The sequence below is a fragment of the Sphaeramia orbicularis genome, chromosome 9 (genome assembly GCF_902148855.1).
Source record: "Sphaeramia orbicularis chromosome 9, fSphaOr1.1, whole genome shotgun sequence".
NCBI classification, from domain to species: domain Eukaryota; kingdom Metazoa; phylum Chordata; class Actinopteri; order Kurtiformes; family Apogonidae; genus Sphaeramia; species Sphaeramia orbicularis.
This window is the reverse complement of record NC_043965.1, coordinates 8,766,619-8,787,572: the sequence shown is the minus strand read 5'-3', so window position 1 is coordinate 8,787,572 and position 20,954 is coordinate 8,766,619. Positions and strand designations below refer to the sequence as shown.

The window sequence follows — 20,954 nt, the reverse complement described above, 5'->3', positions numbered from 1 at the left end:
AAGGAAAGAAAATGTATTCATTGTAGTAATAAATACCAAAAAAAGCCATTGTTTTTTGCCATTCATAATCTGACTAGTCATTCCAGTAGTTGATCACTAGTCGACTGTTGAAGTAGTCATTAGTTGCAGCCCCAGTAGGATGTACCACATGAAGTCCTCTGTCTGCCGCTGACTTACTCTGTTAAACACAGGCAGCATCATGTAGAGCTTCTCCTCCTGCTCCTTCTGGGTCATGTGACGAGGTGGATGGCACAGTTCGGAGAAGAGGCGCCGCAGGTGCATCAGGCCCAGTGCGTTGTCCTGGGGGCTGCACTCCTCCTGCCGTGGCCGCCCCATGATCCTTTTCACCATGTTCATCTTGAGCGGCTTTGTCAGGGCAAAGGCAGCCCTAAAGACAAGATCAGGGATGAAATTATCATATGTTTAAGAATAAGTCATCAGAACATACAAATGTGACTTAAAAGCATGGCTTAGTCCTCCCTAAGCACTAGACTACCACCTCTGTTCAAAGTAGGACTGGGCAAGATGGTGTTATTGTGATAAAAAGTTTCAAATCAACTGACATTACAACATTAAAAACCCAAAATATTATTTCCTTCAAACTAAATGGATGATTTATCACCCATTTGTGGTTTTAAATGAGTCGCAAATTATGCAACACAATGAAAATAAAACAAAAAATCCAACAAGACAATTATTGGTAGTTTAAAACTTTGTGTTTACAACATTACCAGCATGACCAGCTGCAAAGGGTCCAACATTCAAAACTATTACAATGATAAAAAAATAAATGTCTGATGCTCTATCAGTGGGACTGTGCAGTTTCTATTGGGCAATGTTGTTTATTGTTTATTCCAGTGTACAATATTTGTTTGCTGTTGTTAATTTAGTGTTTTTATTGCTTATTATCATTACTTGCAAACTTATATTAGTTCCTTCAGTATCGTCTTATGTCTATACTGTTACTATTATAGCACTCTATTATATGTATATATTATTTTCTAATGTGCAATTATATGCTGCCACTACTGTTGTCATTGTTAGTGTTATTACTATTTTCTTTTCCCTTTTGTCTTGTAATTCTTCTTACATGTGTACTATCAGTGTTGTACTGATATTGGAACCTTAACACCCAAAGAATCAACAAAGTTCTATCTAATCTAGGGATTTCAAACATGCGGCCCCAAAGGTTCTAATCGGGCCCATGGGATAAATTTCCAAAGTGCAAATATTACGCTGAATGCATTAACAGTCAAAGGTGTAAAGCTCATTTCAGCCCTATTTGAGCAGTGTAACCTATAAACATTGACAACTCCAAATTTCAAAGTCAAAAAATTTTAACAATAATATGCCTGTTACTAAATGTTTTGTGCATTATAGATCCACTGCCATCTGTAAAGTACATGTATAAATGATCAGTTGAGGTGTAATATTGTTAAAATTTCAAGAAATTTCAGGTTATTCACATTATTTGCAAAAGGGTAGTTTGTAAATGTAAACATTTTCATATAGAATTGTCCTTTTTTGCACTAAAACAAATAAGAAAAATCAGGAGTTCTAATTATTTATAGCTATTATGCTATTATTTTTAATGTTTTGGCCCACTTCAGATCAAAATCAATCAATTAATCAAATTTTATTTATATAGCGCCAAATCATAACAAAAGTTATTTCATGACACTTTGCATATTGAGCTGGTCAAAACCAGACTCTCAACCCAATTTACAGAAACCCAACAGAATCCTCCAGGAGCAAACACTATGGGCTATAATGTGGTCCCTGAACTAAAATGATCTTGACACCCCTGAACTAATCTTATCTAAACTAAAAAATCTTTCAGCAAAGACATGAAAAAGAAAAATGAATGAGCAACTGAAGGAGTTCTCTAATTAATGTTTGATTAGCCTGTTTCAGAGTGAGAAGAGTGAATGTGACGTGATTACCCATCATGCCATCATTTCTGCGGGGGCAGTGTTCAGATGATCTGACGCTTCAGTTGGTATGGTCTATATTCAGCAACGGTGTGTGTCCAAAAAAATTACATCAGCTGACTACATGAATGTACTGAATAACCAGGTTCTTCCATTACTGGACTTTTTCGTCTCTAATGGCACAGACTTATTCCAAGACAACACCAGGATTCCTCAGGGTGATCAGACTTTGTGAAATACTGGTTCAAGGAGCGTGAAATATCATTTTTACACATGGATTGACCGCCACAGAATCCAGACCTGAACCCCAGCAAGCTCCAACTATCCCATCATCAATAAAAAATCTTGGCGAAAAATGAATGCCATGGACTAGAATAAGTGTTGAGTCATTTATTTTGATATTACACAAGCACTGTATGGCATAAATGATAAAATGGCCATAATTAAAGCTGTGGTGGTCCAACCAAATAATGCATGTGTACCTTTTTTTGCCCAGGCAGTGTATTATTATTATTGTTCCCTGGTTCAACATTCTTGTACATTAGTTGAAACTGGCACAAAAACACAACAAAGACTGATGTTCATTTGCCCATGTATTTCTTTGTAGCAATGTTGCTTTATATTTAGCCATAATTTCCTCACATCCAACCATCCAGACTATCTTTAAGACTGTTGCTAGGAGACTCAACAGACAAGAGCCTACATACAATGCAGAAAACAAAAAGACATACAATAGCCTGAAACAGTGTAATAATTTAATATTTTTAATTTAAAAAAAATTGCAAATCGTTTTTCATTTACTCTCAAACATGCAATCTGCAAAGGGACCCAACCCCCTTCCCTCAGTTGCAAAAAAAACAAAAAAAAAAAGTAAAGCGTCAAATGCCTTCTTCAGATCTAAAAACACAGCACCAACACAAGCATTGTTGTCCAGAATACATTTAACCTTTTCTAAAAGTAGTCTGCTGACTCGGTTGAATGGGTCACACAGAAACCAAACTGCCTAAAATGGAAGTGGGAGTGGCTTTTATCATAGAAAATACACTGAGATACGCATACATACATATACATCATGCCTAATACATGTAGGACTTCCCGTTACTGTTAGATTGAAATATGATGATAAGAATTTCCATGCCAGTTGTTGTTAATAATTATCTCATAAATGTCATATCAATATTTCCTTTATGTTTAAAAGCTGGTTTTTCTTCCAGATTTTTCTTCTTCCAGTTGAAGTAATCGGACTATAAGTGTGATTGTTTATGGTTAAAATATGATAAATCTAGATGTAGGATATTTAATTAAATATTGGTTCCACTGTTGTGTTTCACACGAATGCTTATTGTGATTCACAAGACGTGAGGAACAACACCAACATCACAGAGCGTAGTTCAGAAGAGACGAGGACAAAAATAAAATGTCTTTATGTTCACTTTGAAACCATCACTTACTCATCTACAGTTTTAAGGTTTTGAACAAACATTAAAAATATTTATTTTTTTCAGTTGTATATTAGTCCCATCTTAAGTTGTTAGTGAGTTAGTCAGTTGAATACAAATGTATACAAATACACAATCATTATGATAATCATTTATATCATATAACTGATTATTATGTAATTGTGTTATTGATTTAGAGCTGAAACAATAAATGGATTAATTGACTCGAATCAACAAAAAAATTATTCAATTACAATTTTCCTGAATCAAAGCTTCCTCTCCTTAATTTCACTGCTGCTAAACATTGGTTCCACTGTTGTGTTTCAGACGGGCGCTTATTGTGACGCACATGACGCCAGGACCAACACAAAGCTGTACGTTAGTTCCATCTTAAGTTGTTAGTAAGTTGGATCCAAATGTGTTGAAGTCTGCAGTGCACATGTTGTTTTTAGATGTCACTGGACTCGTTTGTTGTTTATATCTTGAGATATTTTTATATATACTTTTATAATATTATTTCTATATAAATAATTTTGCTATATCCTTTTGCTTTTATAATTTTTGTGGTTGTTGTTTCAGCTGGTTCTGCAATAAAGGACAAGTTATTTGTCATTTTCAAACGTGTCTGTCACATTTTTACCAATTTTTTTCACCTATTAAAATAATTGTTAAATTAAATTGTAGAAAACACTCAAATTTATCAATCACAAAAATAATTGACAGCTGCAGCTCTAAAAACTACAAAACAATAAATAATACATGAGAGTGGGATTAAGAACAAAGTGAATGAGTTCTCCACATCTGTCTGATTGCTCTTTATAATATACATGAATAAGTGTCAATCATTCATTGTGAGTGTGCTTTATCAAGTTTTAGTTTAGCAACTTAATGAAAGTAGACTTTGTTCTTTTAATGACTTGTCATAACACTGAGTAGAGAGTCAGCCCTGCAGCAGCTTAATCAGCTCTGCACTAACATCCTTCCCCTTTTGGTGTCAACATGTACATAACATCCCCCTCACTTCACACTCATACCATTCAATACTGGATACAACCCATGTGAGAGCTGAAGACATTTTCTTAGATAAACTGAACCAATCCTCTAGAGAAAAGGCAGAGCAGTGGCAAGAGATGGGGTTTTGAGGAACATGAATCTGCAGTATTATTGGTTTGCAGCAGTGGGGTTAGAGGGTGACAACAAGTAGCCTCAGCACTATCAGCGGAAAAGCTCGGCTTCGTCTGTCGGCTAAAATGGAAACTGGGGCTGAGGCGCAGACAAGCGTGCTGAAAAACTGCCAGTCAAGGAGAAATTGTTACTGGACACTTGAAACTGAAAGTCCAAAAGCAGAAGTGGATGGCCTGAGGTAGTCTATAAATATCCAGGTTCCTCAATCATTGTTTAAGCTGGGAGTTCCAAGACAGAAAACTGGAGACAGGGATGTCGGAAACTAGCAGATAAAGTATCATATGAAAGTTATCCAGTGGAAGCTGCAGGCGTGTTTTATCATTATTAAGAGTATGTTCTCTGTTGTACATTGTTGTTTGTTCTTCTAATTACTACATCTCTGCTGCTTGTAGCCATGTATAAACAATATTTAAAACAGAACATGCGTTCACTTGAAAACCCTCGGCCTTCAGTCCATGCCAAAGTTTTTGCACATATGGATGGACAGACGGACAGCATCATCAGCATACTTCTACAAGTAATGTGACTAGGGATGCACCGATACCACTTTTTTTGCCGATACCGAGTACAGATACGAGTACTTAAGAATCCCATTCCAGTTGTTAGTTCCTTTTGTGAATGTGCTTTATTGTCGTTGTCATTAGTCTGACTGGAACAAAGTGCTGCTACTGACATTTAATGTGTTGGAATGAGCGTTTCTCAATTAATCCACTGGGGGCGCTGCTCTGAATTAACCATACTGGACAAATACCACGAAGAAGAGTAAAGTTTTTTGAGAAGAAGAAGAAAAAAGTCCGTAATAACAAACATGGAGACGACAGAGGTAACACTAATGTGATACTATTGTTGCAGCGTTTTCGCTGGTAAGGTTTAAAAGCTTAGCTTCAGCAGGTAGAGAAAAGAGGAATGAGTGATAAGTTTGGTTTTCTCTTCCGCTGGCAGCGGTCTGCACCGCTCCGTACTCCCGGTGGTATTCTTTCTCTGGGTACGCATCTGCCAGCACCTGGAAAACGGATGGAATGTACGCAGAGGACGGACAGAATGCTGCGTCCATATCTGTCTGTGTCTTTAACGTTACTTGCAGTCAGCGTTACCTTTATCACCGTCATTTATTTTGAAAAATCTCCACACTCTTCACACTCCACACACATTATTCCACCGCTGCGTACCTGCTGCACTGAACTGTCAATGTCACACAGCCGTAAGTGGTATCGGTGCATTTGTATCGGATATCTTTAACGAGTACAAATACGAGTACACACACTGAGTATCGGAGCCGATGCCCGATACTTGTATAGGTATCGGTGCATCCCTAAACGTGACGGACCTGTATGTGGAGGACGATGTGTGCCACCCCTTTCTCTTTAACGCCCAACTGGTCAAGGCAGACGACCATCCTTTGGAAGTCGGGGTCTACTGCAAGTTTCTACCTGTTAAAGGTAGTTTTTCCTCAACAGTGTCACCAGTGTTTTCTCTTGGAGGATTCTATTGGTGTCTGTGAATTGGCTTAAAGTAGCATATGACTTTCATCACAATTTTTTTTCAAATTTGTAACACCCCAGTGAACTAACACTAGTCTTTCCGTGCTTACACACCTGAATCACTTCTCTCACACTGAAATACTTCGAAGATGACTCCATCATAAACACAGCTTGCTTGTTTACATAACAAACCACAACGTCATTTGGGCCTTTTCGGAAATTTTGTCGCAAAGTGCATTGTGGGAATGGCTATCAAGTAAAAGGAGTTTCTCATAGATTTGGCAAGAAAACAAGCCAGATCGCTACAATGTAAAATTCTCCAGTCCACCAGGGTTGTTTTAAAGAATGAGTATAGTCATTGGATGGGGATAAAGGTGACATTTGGGTTCAGCACTGACAAAGAGACAGTTAAATTACTGCTGCGTGGAATTCACATTTCCCTATAGTCATTCTTCAGAAAATTCAACTCAGAAAAACCCTGAAGACCCACAACTATCTTTGTCACAACTTCCAAATGATTTATTTGTCTTTCCCAAGTGATTTATCACCATTAATCATTATATTATCCTCTGCATTTTGGATTCATCAATGAAAATTTGGTATTTACCTATATTTAATTTATGGATTATGTTGATGTTCATTAAAGCTCCAAGTAAATTCCAAGGTTATTATATCAAAACACAGAAAACTGAAGAAAAGATGACTCTCAGCAAAATCTATCATTAACTGAAGATAAACCAAGTGATTCCATCCACTGTCATGTATCAAAGTCCATGGGTTTTACTGGTGAATCAGTGTTGTAGAAAATGACAGTGTTTCCACATTCACTACAGAGCCTCTGAACATCCAAATGGGTCATATTATCTGATGACAAACTGCATTTTACCAGAATTATTTACATGTATTGATAGGATTAATGAATCAATAGGTATTAAACATTTTAGATTAGTTAAATTCCAGATGATGATTGGGCTTTTATGTGTAAATGAAATTGTAATTGTAATGTCAGCGTTTGGAAAAAACTGTACAAGACAGCAATTAAATTAAATACCCAGTCTCCTCATTTATCATTTAAGTTGAGTTTCATGGCTGTTGTGTGGTGAAGTGCATGTGTGAAAGTGACAACCAGTAAGTCTGGGTTCAGGCACTGAAGCATGGGTAATATATGGTCACATGTATATCAGGTGAGTGATCCACATGAAAAAAATGGCAACAAGTAGAGAGTGACAATGGCCTGTTCCATTTGCAATGTTACTGTAATAAGGCTGTTTGTATTAGTTATGACACTGCATTCACTAAAGAAATCGCCAAGATTCGGGAACATAGTACCAAAATAGTCTGAAAAACATTGTTTCAGACATTCAGACACATTATGTTGACCTTATTCTTGATCTAAACCAGCATCCTTCTGCATCTTGTCATTTTGTAATCTTATTTCCATTCCAGAAAGGAAGTTTGATTACATTACTGTTGATTGTTGTTAGCTTTATCGTCCTTTATTTCCAAAAATATTAACTGTGGACAGTATAGCATGCACAGTGAGAAAACTGGTACAGGAAAGATTAGTTTATGAAGCAGTAGTGTTTTGAACCTTTGGCCCAAACATTATGCTGTTGAGTGTCACATTAAGTTCAGCTGTAAAATGTGACATGTTATTTACTATTATACTGGATTTCAGAGGACATCACTGAATCAAAAAAAGCATAGCTACAATGAAACTGAATTGTCTTTTAAGCAGTGTTGAAGATAAAAAAAAGCTGATCTTCTCCACAGTAATGTAACTTTGATGTAGATTAAAGCTGCAGTTTATCTTTGAACAATGTTGTGCTCACAGTGCTGCAGCAGACTGTATCCACCAGTCACCAAAGCAGAGGATGGTAGAGTCAGAGACACTGGGTCAGGACCACAAACAAAGCACATGTCACAGGCGTCAGCATAAGGCAAAGCAGAAAATCAACTCAAGAGAAGGCCACAGATGAAAAGCCATAGATAAATACCAGACTACATCTCACCACCTACTTGGTAAACATATAGTAGCTCCTTTTCCACAACACTTCGGTTCCGGGAATATTTCACCTTTATTCCGGAATGACGTCTGTGTAAACGAAATGGTGAATCATTTGGTCCCACCTTTATCGCAGGTCTGTAACACCTCTGGCGATAGTAACAGAGCCTTGATAAAGGTGGAATCATGATTCTGGAACACTATGTAAAAGGAACACCTCTTATTCAACAACCAAGGTGTGACGTGTTGATGATATATCGTGTGTGCGACCCCCACGCCGGGGGGGATTTAAAAATGAGTGCGGGCCGTGTACTGTAAACAAACATATCAACGCAACCAGAAAGATGTCGAACTGGGGAGATGCCAGGACTCACGAGCTGTTGTCACTTTGGGTGGAGGACTCCATGCTAACACTTGTGAAACAGTGAAAGATGGGCCGACTCTGGAGGGGTTAGTTAAGAAGAGCTATGCTTGGGGTATTTCCGACATGCAAGTTACACGTCACACTATATGCTGTGCTGCGTCACCCCCCCTTTGATTCCAGAACGCAGGTCCACTGTGTCAAAGTCCAGCCTGTCTCACCTCTGTTGCTCTTTTGGCTTGGCTGCGGAAATTGGTCAATGGTGGCAAAAAGGTGGGATCACCATCTAATCTTTTTTCCGGGATCTCTGTGTAAAAGTGGCTAGTGTCACAAAACCATAAACCAGCAGTGCCAAACTCATTTTAGAAACTCAAGTGGGTTGGATGAGTAAAATTTGTTTGTTTCTTTATTTATTTTGAATTTGCATTAAAACCAAACAACAAAAGGATTATATAAAAAAAAGTCCAACATCTGAAAAGGAGCGGCAAATTCAATTTATAATCTTATAATCCTTTAATCTGTAATAACATAACCAATAAATAACCACAACTCCAAATTTTTCTATAGTAAAAAAAAAGGAAAATTAAATTATGAAAATGTTTACATTTACAAATGATTCTTTCATGTAAAAATGTGAAAAACCTGAACAACCTGAAATTTCTTTAGAAAAATAAAATTTTGACAATATTATGCCTCAGTTTATCATTTACACATGTACATTACAATTTACAGATCACAATGGATCTACAAATACACAAAAAAATTTATTAACTAGCAGAATATTTGGAATTTGGAGTTGCCGTTATTTAGAGGTTATTATGCTACTAGATCAAATTGGGCTGAATGTGAAATCTAAACTAAAATGGGTTTCAGACACTAAATTGTTCACATCGGCTGTAATTCTTACATTCTGCAAATGCATTTTTCACTTTGGTGGGCCAGTTTTGGCCCACAGACCTTATGTTTGACCCCCCATCCATAGACTACAGGTGTGGGACACATCACCTATTATTGTGTTTGTACGTTCGATGTGAGCTCTACGTTGATACACACTGTCATACAGGAGTTTTATTTAAGCCACTGATTCTAACAAACTCATACATTTAGATGTTATTTCATCATCAGTTTCATTTCATGTCATTGACTTTTCATTTAAGTTTCACAAATCTTTTCAGAACAATTAGATCTAACAGTTAATATTAATGCTATAAGTTTTTCTACATTAAGTGTTCAACAGGAAATGTTGGTTATATATCAGCTGCTTTATTTCTTAAAAAGCCAAATTAGCAGGATCCATTTTTAATATCAAATCTGAAACCGAGAAAAAACAAAAACACACTGTTGGCAACAGTGTACTGGTTCAGAGATATGAGACAGCTTTATCAGTTCATCGGAAATGTGACAAAATGGATGAGCTTGTGCAAGTGACTGAGAACTGTGAGCACTGCCGATATCTTTCACACCACCATTAACTAGTTTACCCTGAGAAGTCTATGTTTCTATGCTTTAATTAGCAAAAAACAAGTGCAGATTATACTGGGCAAATATCTTACCAATACCTTTACCAATATTGGCTTGAGTCTTAAAAAGGAGATGGAGAATAATATTTAAGTTAAATTTTCAAGTGACATTTGTCCAACCCTTAAAACAACATAACCCAGATATTCATCAAATAGAGTAAATATACAAGGTATGGAGCTAAACAAGGCATTGTTTATTTTGTAATCAGTCCAAAGAAGAGCTGAAATGATTGACTTAAATTGACACTTCTTGTGACACACGTGATGCCACGATCAATAAATAGTTGTGTGTTAGTTCCATCTTAAGTTGTTAGTAAGTTGGTTCCAAATGTGTTGAAGACTGCAGTGCACATATTGTTTGTAGACGTCATTGGACTTGTTTGTTGTTGTTGTTTATATCTATAGATGTCTTTACATATCCTTTTACTTTTATATACTTTTTGTGGTTGTTGTTTCCGTTGGTTCTGAAATAAAGGACGAGTTGTTTGTCATTTTCAGACAAGTTTTTTTTCCACATTTTTTTTCAACTTTTTTTTCCATTTTCAAATAATCGTTTAAGCGAATCGAAGAAAACAATTGATGAATTAATCGATTACAAAAATTAGCAACAGCTGCAGCTCTAGTTCAACATACGACGGCTACTGAGGCAGCAGAATATTCAGTTCCATATCCGGCAGCTCTGACTGTTGCATCCCTCAGTAAAGATAATGATAAAAACCTCTTACACAACTGCACTCAGTCACTTAGGAGGTACACACCAATCAAACAGCTAAAATGTCAACCAGGCATATAAATGCACTTATTACTGTCACTGAGCAGTAATACACTTACAGCAACAACAACACATTTTCTATATAAACCCAGGTCCGATTTGGCAGAAACCGTAAACCAACCTCTACTCATCGCAAAGATGAGCTCAGCTCCCATCTTTTCCGTTTCCCTACCTGCTGTTCTCTCGGCACTCCGCCAGCATCTTACTTCATCAGCAATAAAGGATCGCAAAATATTCCACTGTGCCGAACACAGCCTCCTCTTCCCTTAAAACTGTTTTCTCTCTAAGGAGGAAAGGCAGCACCGACAGTGACATGCCTCCCCCTCACGATGGCGTGAGGAGAGGCTAACCACCGAAGCCTGGGCTCGTCTTTGCTGGCAGTGCCATGGGCTTTGTTCGCCAGCTCCAGCGCTGTGTGTGTGGCCTGCCGGGACTGGCACAGCTGATCCCCCCCTGACACCGAGGGTGTGGGGAGGAGGGAGAGGAGGGAGAGGAGGGATGAAGTGCGTGTGGAGTGGGCTATGGCCATCACACCGAGAGGAGCATACCATCCAGACAAGAAAAAAGGGGTGGACATGCATTATCTACAGCAGTGACAACCATTAAAAATTCAGCTGAAGGCCACTTAGCTCACATTTATGTATGTCTAAGAATGGTAAACTGATATTAAATTTGCATTATTATGGTTTGTGGGCCAGTTTGATAAAGGTAAACAGAAGCCAAATAACCTGACATTTTATGTATTGTTTATAATAAAACATAAAGCTTTGATACTATAATATAGTTTTTAATATAAGGTAGTTTTTTTTCTCAATTTCAAAGAGGACCTGAGGTAATAAATACTTTGTATTTTAGTTTGTATTTGTATTTGTAATTGATTGTATTTCACTGTTTTTCCACTTTGTGAACAGTACGACTTTTCTGTGCAGCTCCTTCACAGGCTGCATTTATTGAACTTCACAGAAAAAGCAACAGGATGTAATATAACACATATATATATATATATATATATATATATATATATATATACATATATATATATATATATATATATATATATATATATATATATATATATATAATATAACAGCATTTGGTCCCTTTGGATAATCTGAACCTGATCTGCTCAGACCTGTCACATTAACTGTGATCATGATTAAACCCTAAAGACCCACAACTATATTTTTCACAACTTCCAAATTATATTTTTCGTCTTTCCCAATGTGATTTATCACCATTTTTTGTATCATTATCTTCTGGATTTTGCATTTTTCAGAAAATCAGATGTTTACCTAAATTTGGTTCACCAATTATGTAGATGTTCAAAAACGCTCAGCATAAATTCAAAGGTTATTATATCAAAATAATATCAAAGAGCGACTTTTTCAATAAAATATATCATTAATGGAACATCAAAAAAGCATCTCTATCCACTGTCACTGATCCAGCTCTATGGATTTTACTGGTGAATCAAAGATGTAGAAGATGACAGTGTTTCCACATTCACTACGGAGCCTCTACAGGCACTAATCTGTCTCTGCATGCTTTTGCAGGTTACCCATCGGGTACCCAGTGCAGGACTCTGGTGTTTTCCCTACGTTTAACCTCTTGATTCCTTTCACAATATCGCTGATGCTTCCCTGGTAATCCTCTTCCCAGAAATGCCAGTGTTCAGGACACCTGTTACACACGAACGAACTTCCTGATTGGATTCTTAAATTTGGCCCCTCATCTCAATGAACTGTGACGACCCATTTCTTCTTCTCAACTAAATCTGAAGGAAAACCATCTAAACTTAAAAACAGGGTGTCCCAAAAAATTTGACATCTTTTCATCACCTAATAATTAGTTTAAAATTTGTTTGCTCTTTTTGCTCGAAAAAGTGTAACCATTTTTATTGCTCTGCTTTCAGGAATAGACATGCCGTTTACTGCAACAGAGAAGGTGTTCTGTGTACTGAAGTATGCCCAAACTCAGTCAAATGTGAATGAGCAACGTGAATTTGTTAGAAAATGTCATAAACAAGCACCATGTGTAGAGGAACTCAAGAGGAGAATCACTGAGGCTCTGGAGAATGGTACACACAACATGCTGCAGTGAATGTGGCAGGAACTCCACTACCGACTTGATGTGTGTCGCGTCACAGGCGGCGCACACATTGAACATTAGTAATAACTTTGGAACATTATAAAATTACCATCCCCCAGAATTCTTCGTTGGAAATTTGTAGAATAAAACATTTTATGACCAAAATAAATCCTACCAACTATCATTTCTCCTGATCATGTAGTCACTCCGATATGGACATCTCAAATTATGTCAATTTTTTGGGGAAACCCTGTATAGTTGCCTTTGTTTATTCGATGTACATTGGAGCACACAGCAATGACACTTCGATGTGGCCTCAGCTGTTGTTGACAAGTAAACTGGAAGAAGCAGTACACAAACTCAGTCATTTCAAACCATGTTCGGGTCATGCGTCAAAAACCCCTATTCAAATATGATCGTAAATGTAATTTTATACAGGCTGCAAACTCTCAATTACTGATTTACTGTATTGATCTAGAAGCCTGAATCGCAGTCTTAGAATTGAGAAATTCACATCAACAAACTAGAAACTGGTCCTCTGCTTTTGTTTTTTTGGTTAATATCACACACAAAAAAAAATACGCTCTGGTCTCTTGTCAAAGCTTTTCAGTTAATAATTTTTTTAAATGAAGACTGTACAAGATAAGTGAAGTCATAACATGACACTTTTATCAGTATAAACTGAAACTGATCAATTTATTTTTCTGACTTGGACGCAATACAGTCAAGGAAAAAATTATTAGACCACCCCTTATTTTCATCAATTTCTTGTTCATTTTAATGCCTGGTACAACTAAAGGTACACTTGTTTGGACAAATATAATGATAACAACAAAAATAGCTCATAAGAGTTTAATTTCAGAGCTGATATCGATCCATTTTCCATGTTTTCTTGATAATAACTAAAAACACTTTACTTCTTACGTCAATATCTATGGCACTGTACTGCCAAAAACAGTGCTTTTAGGCATTCCATGTTTTCTTTTCTATCTGTTTTAGTCACATGATACACACAGGAGTTAGTACTTGATTGCATAACCATTATTTTTGATGACTTTTGATGGTCTAATAATTTTTTCCGCAACTGTATGTCTGTATCCAGCCAAACTCCACAATAAATACAGTAAATGAATGCACTCTTTATAATCCAATACATGAGTTTCACACTTCATTAACATATTTGTTTGAATAATATAGATTACAGAGTACACAAAAACACATGTGCATACAACAGTGTGTTTGTTTGGCCAATGGTTTGTGTGGTGCTCAACTGGCTGTAATGATGCACATGAGTCCCCTAGTGACTAATTAAGATTAAGCCTCCTCTGGTTTATGAAACGACAACAACTAGTGAACTGCAGTAAAGTCTGGAGTAAAGTCTACACACTGCAAGCTTCCCCTTTATCAGTGAGGCATTTCACATGGCTGGCAGCATTCAAGGGGACATTAGCATTGGTCTTGTGTTGCATCCACAAGAATTTAATGTAGCTTCTAGTGAAATCTAATCAATAAAACGAGACTCACAGATAAGAGTATGAACACAGCTGCTACTCTGCTACCACAAATGGGAATCTGTACACTCTAGACATCCATCTTGGGTGAATAAAACTTTTGTCAGACCTCTATGGGGAATGCCTCTACTCATTTAAACTACTATTTTTTTTTTTTAATTTAACCTTTATTTAACAGATAAAGTCCCACTGAAATCGAGATCTCTTTTACAAGGGTGACCTAGACATTAACATTGGTCAAGTGTTGATTTGACTGCACAAAAGATATTCAGATAACAGTTATAGTGATGTCACCCGTTGCTTTTTGACGGTTTTGAACTATAGGTGAGCTCATGCCAATGCCAGCTCGCTGACATAGCAAAACCAGAAACTTTGTGAAATGTCTGAGTCAGATAAGCCCCTTTGACACCAGATTCCCAGGAAATTATATCTTATTAACCAATTTATTACCAAGAACTTATTTACCTGGGTAAAAAAATTCCTGGTGATCTATGTGCTTTGCATTTCCAAAGCACCCCAAAGTTCCTGAAAAATTTAGTCAAATTAGGCTTGGCCATTTCAAGACACAGACTGCTCAATGTCCTGCTGAATTTCTTTTGAGCATGTGATTTATGATTTAATGGCTATTTTCTGCCTAAAAAAACAGAGCTGGGCTTACAGAGCTCTAATATAAACTATCAACTGACACACCACAAGACCAACTGTCTAAATAACCAGTTATACATTTTTGTTTGCAGAGGGGGGTTTGATGATACCATGACAAGGAAGTACATTAAGAATGAGCTTTACACTTCATTTAGTGGGTGGATACAATCTGTGGAGACATAGGAATAATTTGTTATTGTGTGATCTGCTGTGTGACGTCCACTATCGTTTGAAGTATCAATACCCCATAGAGGAAGGCTGACAGTTGTGTGGACTAATACATTTTTTTAAAACACCTTTATGAATATTGAAAACCATGACCTCCAAGTCCCAAGTACAAAATTGCAGGTAATCTATCGAAACTTGCAAAAAGCATCTTGCATTCTTTAATTTTTGATGCCTCCTGCGACATCACCATGTTCAAACTGTGTGCATAACAATGCAGAGGGAGACGTCGCCTTTTACAAAGTAAATAACCCAGTGCCATTACAGGTTTGCAGTTGTAGCTCTCCAACAGATCCAGAACCAAATCTCTTCTACCCCCATTTCAGTCTTGTACCTGAGGGCATAAGAGAGCTGCCCTGTTTGGTGGTTAAGACCAATGAGACGACTCACTTCAGTAACAAACTATGTTTAACCTCCTCTTTGATTTGATCATTTATTATCTCAGCCACTGCATTTATTAGATAATTCTGAATTCTTCCTGATAACCCAGTCAGCATCATGCTCAGATAATAATGTTAACAACAATTCTAAGAAAATGCCTGATAGTCTCCTGGAAGCTAATTCTTGTAGCCCCAAAATAAGGATTCAGTCAACAAGATGCTTCAGGATGTCCCACTTCCTTCTGACTCTTTCATTGTTGATGCTGATCTCACATTTCCTCTGTTCCTTCAGGGGAAAATCCACCCGATATTCATCAAATGTTTTCAGATGCACTACTGACATTATATGACACTCCGAGCATTGGTGTTTTAGAGCTAGCTTGGTGAAAATGTCCGACTGCGAAAGCCAAAATCACTCCGTGTCCCCTGATTACAAAGGAAACACGACCATCAAAATAGCTTGTCGTATTTCGTGCTAGCTGTTAGCCACTCAAAATGCTCATAGCTAAAATCTCAGTAATGGTGCCCAAAGCCTTGCTGGCTTTTGATAGTGAATGTAGTTTGGGTGTGGGTCTTCCTTTCACAATTATTTGTCTTTTGTCTCTAAAAGGGCACCTTGAAAAGGAGTTTTCAGTAGATCCGTAACAAGATCTGGTGTAGCAGTGACAGTAGATACCATTTTCTTTTCACTTGAGTTCAAGTTCATACGTATGAATTTCATGAGAAAATTTGGGGGTAACCCATGGCATGTTACTGGGCCAAGAGGGCATCCTGTCATTTGACATCAAAATCTGACTGGCTGATGATTCTGTCATTAATACTTCTAAATCAGATGTGCAATTTTTCATCCAAAGGCTAGCAGTATCTGTAGTGAATCGAAATCACTGTGAGGTGTTAGTGACTTTCTGGATGTAGGATATTTCAGTTCGAAGTCAGTAAAATTAATTATAAGCAGTTTTGTGGACACTGCATTAATGAAATTAATGAAATGAACGTAATACTCCTCTGACTACTTTTTTATAGGGCCAGTAGGGCCTTTTCTGGGCCCACCACTGCTGACAATCCTGTTTTCAGTTTTATACTTACAAACAATGAATAGAAGACTTTCTTCTGCAGTAAATATATGGCGTTTGTTACATACTACTATCATTTAAAGTAAAAGAAAATCAGAATCTATGATAGTAATTAGTTCAGGAAACTGCTTTTGCACTTTCCTCATAAAGAATATTTATATAAGCTTAGCCTACATGACCTACAAATGAGAAAACAAAATAAATAACCGTCCTCACAATTCAAACTGTAAATACCTGTCCCTGTTCCACACTTATGATGCAACTGTGCCCAAATGTAAAACGTGTGAAAAGGTAATGTTTTCAGGCTTCAAAACTTTATGAAACATCATGAACCCACACATGAACCTATACACATCTCCTATGAGAAGTGGAATTTGAAACAATGCGCATGTTAAGCGAAGATGACTGATGATTTCCAAAGAGACAAAGAGAAAAAGTCAAACAGAAAAAGTTACATTTCAATGTTCAATGTGTAGATTAACTACCAATAAAAATGACCATGTAAAATTTGTCACTAATTTAATATTTAAAAGTACCATTTAGCTAATGATCTTTTAAAATAGCATGGGTTGTGTTATCCAGCTTTGGAAAAACCACTCTATCACTACTTTTTTTGCCACAATATTTTCATTTTAACCTCCTGATTGAATACTCTCATCTTCTTGCTGATAAAAAAAAAATCCTGCTTAAGTTGTGGAGGTTTTAAGCTTGTAAGATAGCATAAATGTTGTAAGAGCATCCGGCTCAGTACCTCAGCCCCAAACATATGACAACATGGTATAATGAAATATTAACACCAAAGATTTTGTGTTTTCTCTTTTCATGTGACTGATGTTTTAAGGTGCATGTTTGCAGTGGTTGTAAACAAATAATCATACACCAGTCATACAGAAAGCAGTAGAAGTTCAAATGTTTTAAATTACCTAATAAAACATTTTACATTATTGATTCTCCTGTCAGTGTCCCTGACCACGGTGCTGATCTGGAGTTGGTCCTCAAAGGCTTTCAACGGCAGCTGATACTAATGTGTGCTATGTGCTAATGCTAGTAGGTACCATGTGTGTATAAGGATGAGTACAATGCAGAGACCAAACCACCCTAAGAGGATAAAAAAACCAAGTAAACCTTTAGCCTTTAAACCTAAAGATTAATTTTTCGGGATACCATAACAACGCACCAAAACATTTTCCCTCCACTACATACAAATACATAATTGAGACAGATTTCTTTAATCAGAGACTTGTTCAAGATAAATATTTGAGTACAAGGCAAAAACAATAATGATAGAAGGTATGATGATTATTTTATGATTATATGAATTACCAACAGGAATAACTTTCTTTTACCCTTTGGCCATATCACCTACTATAAAACATGATGAGGCTAAATTCTCCCACACCAGCTGATTCTGAAACCTCTCACTCCTGATACAAAGAATGCACAAGGAAAATACTGGTTAACTTTGGCTATATCTGAATAAGTGTGTGTATAGTCTCCTCAGCAGGTGGCTTTGTGTTAAACTTAAAAAATCAACTACTTTCTCCATTGCCTGCAACTCTTTACAGGGAGTAAAAGACAGAGGGACCCAACAGCAATGCACACACAACCCAATGCAAAGTTGGATTACTTTTCTAAAAAAAAGACAACAACAACAACAACAACAAAATCAACTGATAATAATAATAAAACTGAGTACTGAGACTGAAAAGCCCTTATAACACAAGTTTAAGCCAACATAATAGGGTAACATTGGACCCTTTTTATGATTCCAGAGGGAGAAAACTGCTGAATTTCAGCTCTAAAAGCCATTTTAATCTAATAAATATTTTAATCTAATTTGGGGTCGGCTGTGGCTCAGGTGGTAGAGCGGGTAGTCCAATAACCAAAGGCTTGGCGGTTCGAATCCTACTCTGTCCTAGTCAGTCCATTGTGTCCTTGGGCAAGACACTTCACCTTCCCTGCCTCCAGTGCCACCCACACTGGTGTATGAATGTTTGGTGGTGGTCAGAGGGGCCGTAGGCACAAATTGGCAGCCACGCTTCTGTCAGCCTGTCCCAGGGCAGCTGTGGCTACGAATGTAGTTTACCACCACCAGAGGGGGAATGTGAGAGCGAATGAATAATGGGTCAATAATGTAAAGCGCTTTGGGTGTCTAGAAAAGCGCTATATAAATCCAATCCATTATTATTATTATTATTATTATTATTATTAATAATAATAATAAAATAATCCAATGAGAAGAAGCAGACTCAAAGTAGAGCTGAAACGATAGATAGATAGATAGATAGATATACTATTGTTATTGTTGTTGTTGTTATTTCTATATACTAATATTGCTGGTTCAGGAATGAAGGACAAGTTGGTTGTCATTTTCAGACATTTTAAGTATGTTTTGTCACCCATTCAAATAATCATTTAATTGAACTGAAGGAAATACTCAATTGATTAATCCATTACAAAAGTACTCGATAACTGCAGTTCTATATAAATGGTAACAATTACACTTCTTATTTTATAATTTCATATTAAATAAATCATCAAGAACAAGACATCACTGTATGTTAACAAAACCCTAACTGGCACTGATACAAAGGCTATTTTATTTACATGTCACTAATGCTAACTAAGTTTAAATAGGTATTATATTTTAATCAAACACACTAATCACGTCCTCACCAGGGGTTGTTATTACCATCATATAGACCCCTTTACCTGGGTCAGTCAGAGATGCCATTAATAGCTGTTTCACCTTTAGCCACTGCTGCCAGGTGGAGCCATGTCATCAGAACAATGCACTGGCCGGAGGATACACACAGGAGACTGAGCTAAGCTATGACACATACCACAGGCATGAAATGAGGCACACAGCACCTCAATAAATACTACTTTAACATCAAACTCAGGCAAGAAATTCAGGAACTGGCCAGTCGTAACATTGCAGTAATCCTGCCCAGAATCCCATCATAAAAATCTAGTCATACTCCACAGCCGCCCCACTATATTCGTCCAATCATAGTTTGTCCTGCATTTTTATGTGTTTACTAGTGCTGTCATGTATTGTACTTTAAGTGTACGATCGTAGACATATCACGACAATACGCCTGTAATGAATACTACTGTCAGCTAGTTAGCATACAACACTAGCTAGCGACCAGCTGATCGCACTAGAATAGCTTCTCAACGACAATTGTCAAGCTAAAACGGCGACGTCCATGTATCTGTATGGCCTTCAGGACAGAAATGCAGATAAAGACGTTTGTTCGAGTGTTCATAGTTAGCGTATATGTACACATTACGGTTGACACGTTAAACATGTAGCTGTTGGTGTAATGTAACGTTCTCATGAGCCCAGATGCACATTACAGTCTCTGCTAACTGCTCTGCTAAGCACAATGCTAGCTAGCTCCTCCACATCCTAATATCATCTCTCCACTTACCAGTGAGCAGCGTTTACAGCAAAATACGTCGGTTGGGACAGTAATGTTCGCCTCCAATGTGTAAAGTATGTCGATGCGAGACACGACGAGTAAATCCATATGTCACATTCCCAGTTTTTAGTCCAAAAGTGCCCACCGTTCCCTCTGCTTCCTTCTGCCACCGGTAGCCATCTTCCTCGCATCCAAATACACCAGCGTTCAGCTCCGAGCAGCCAGTCCCAAACAGCATCACCTCCAACCGGACAAAAGCACACACACACCTGACATCTGCCGGACAAAACTGAGAACACACCACCCGGTCCATTCAAAGGCATTTCGTCACAGGAATAAAAGGCTTTCCCTGAGTGTTTTTATTCCTCTTTAGGCATGAAAAAAACAACGCAATTGAATTTATTTTTTTTTTCTGAAAAATAAATTAAATTAAATTAAAATAATTTTTAAAAATTACAAAATACATAAAAACAAAATAATAATGAAAATAAATAAATAAATAAAAATCTTATGAACCTATTTTTCATGAAGTTGCAAAAATGTCCACTCAGCTGGACACCACACATTTAATTTTTGACGCACAGAAACATGAATTTACTGATAAATTGTGTGAAAACTATGGGAAGGGCTTGTGATTCTGGGGGTTTATGCTCAGGAGAGATCTACATAATGTTACCAATTCATGTCAGAAAAGATATATAGTGTCTTAAATCTTTAATAAAGATATGTGTAAAAAAAAAACCAAAACAAAACAAAACAAAAAGAACAACAAAATCCATGAATATACAAGAGAACAGCTGTAGAATAGCTGTCCACTGTAGAGACCAGTATGCATGAAAGGGTTAATATGTGTGTGTTTTTTTAATAATTCAAGTTTTTATTAGAGTTTTCACTTGGATCATGACATTCA

The 20,954-nt window shown here is 37.1% G+C and overlaps 1 protein-coding gene across 5 annotated transcripts in view; it reads right to left on the bottom strand.

Moving 5' to 3' along the window:
* The window catches only part of wdfy3 (WD repeat and FYVE domain containing 3), a 130,855-nt gene extending 110,582 nt beyond the window's left edge, over positions 1–20,273 (bottom strand). For 4 of the 5 annotated variants that reach the window (XM_030143076.1, XM_030143078.1, XM_030143077.1 and 1 more), the window contains exons 1-2: positions 20,054–20,273; positions 178–388 (exon numbers count right to left, since the gene is read on the bottom strand). In XM_030143076.1, the coding sequence (XP_029998936.1) occupies positions 178–388; positions 20,054–20,235 (393 nt within the window). In that variant the 5' untranslated portion in view covers positions 20,236–20,273. Of the gene's footprint in view, positions 1–177; positions 389–10,866; positions 11,055–20,053 lie in introns of those variants that run through there. The other variant, XM_030143080.1, reaches the window with a different exon arrangement.
* Between the last annotated feature and the right edge of the window lie 681 nt (positions 20,274–20,954).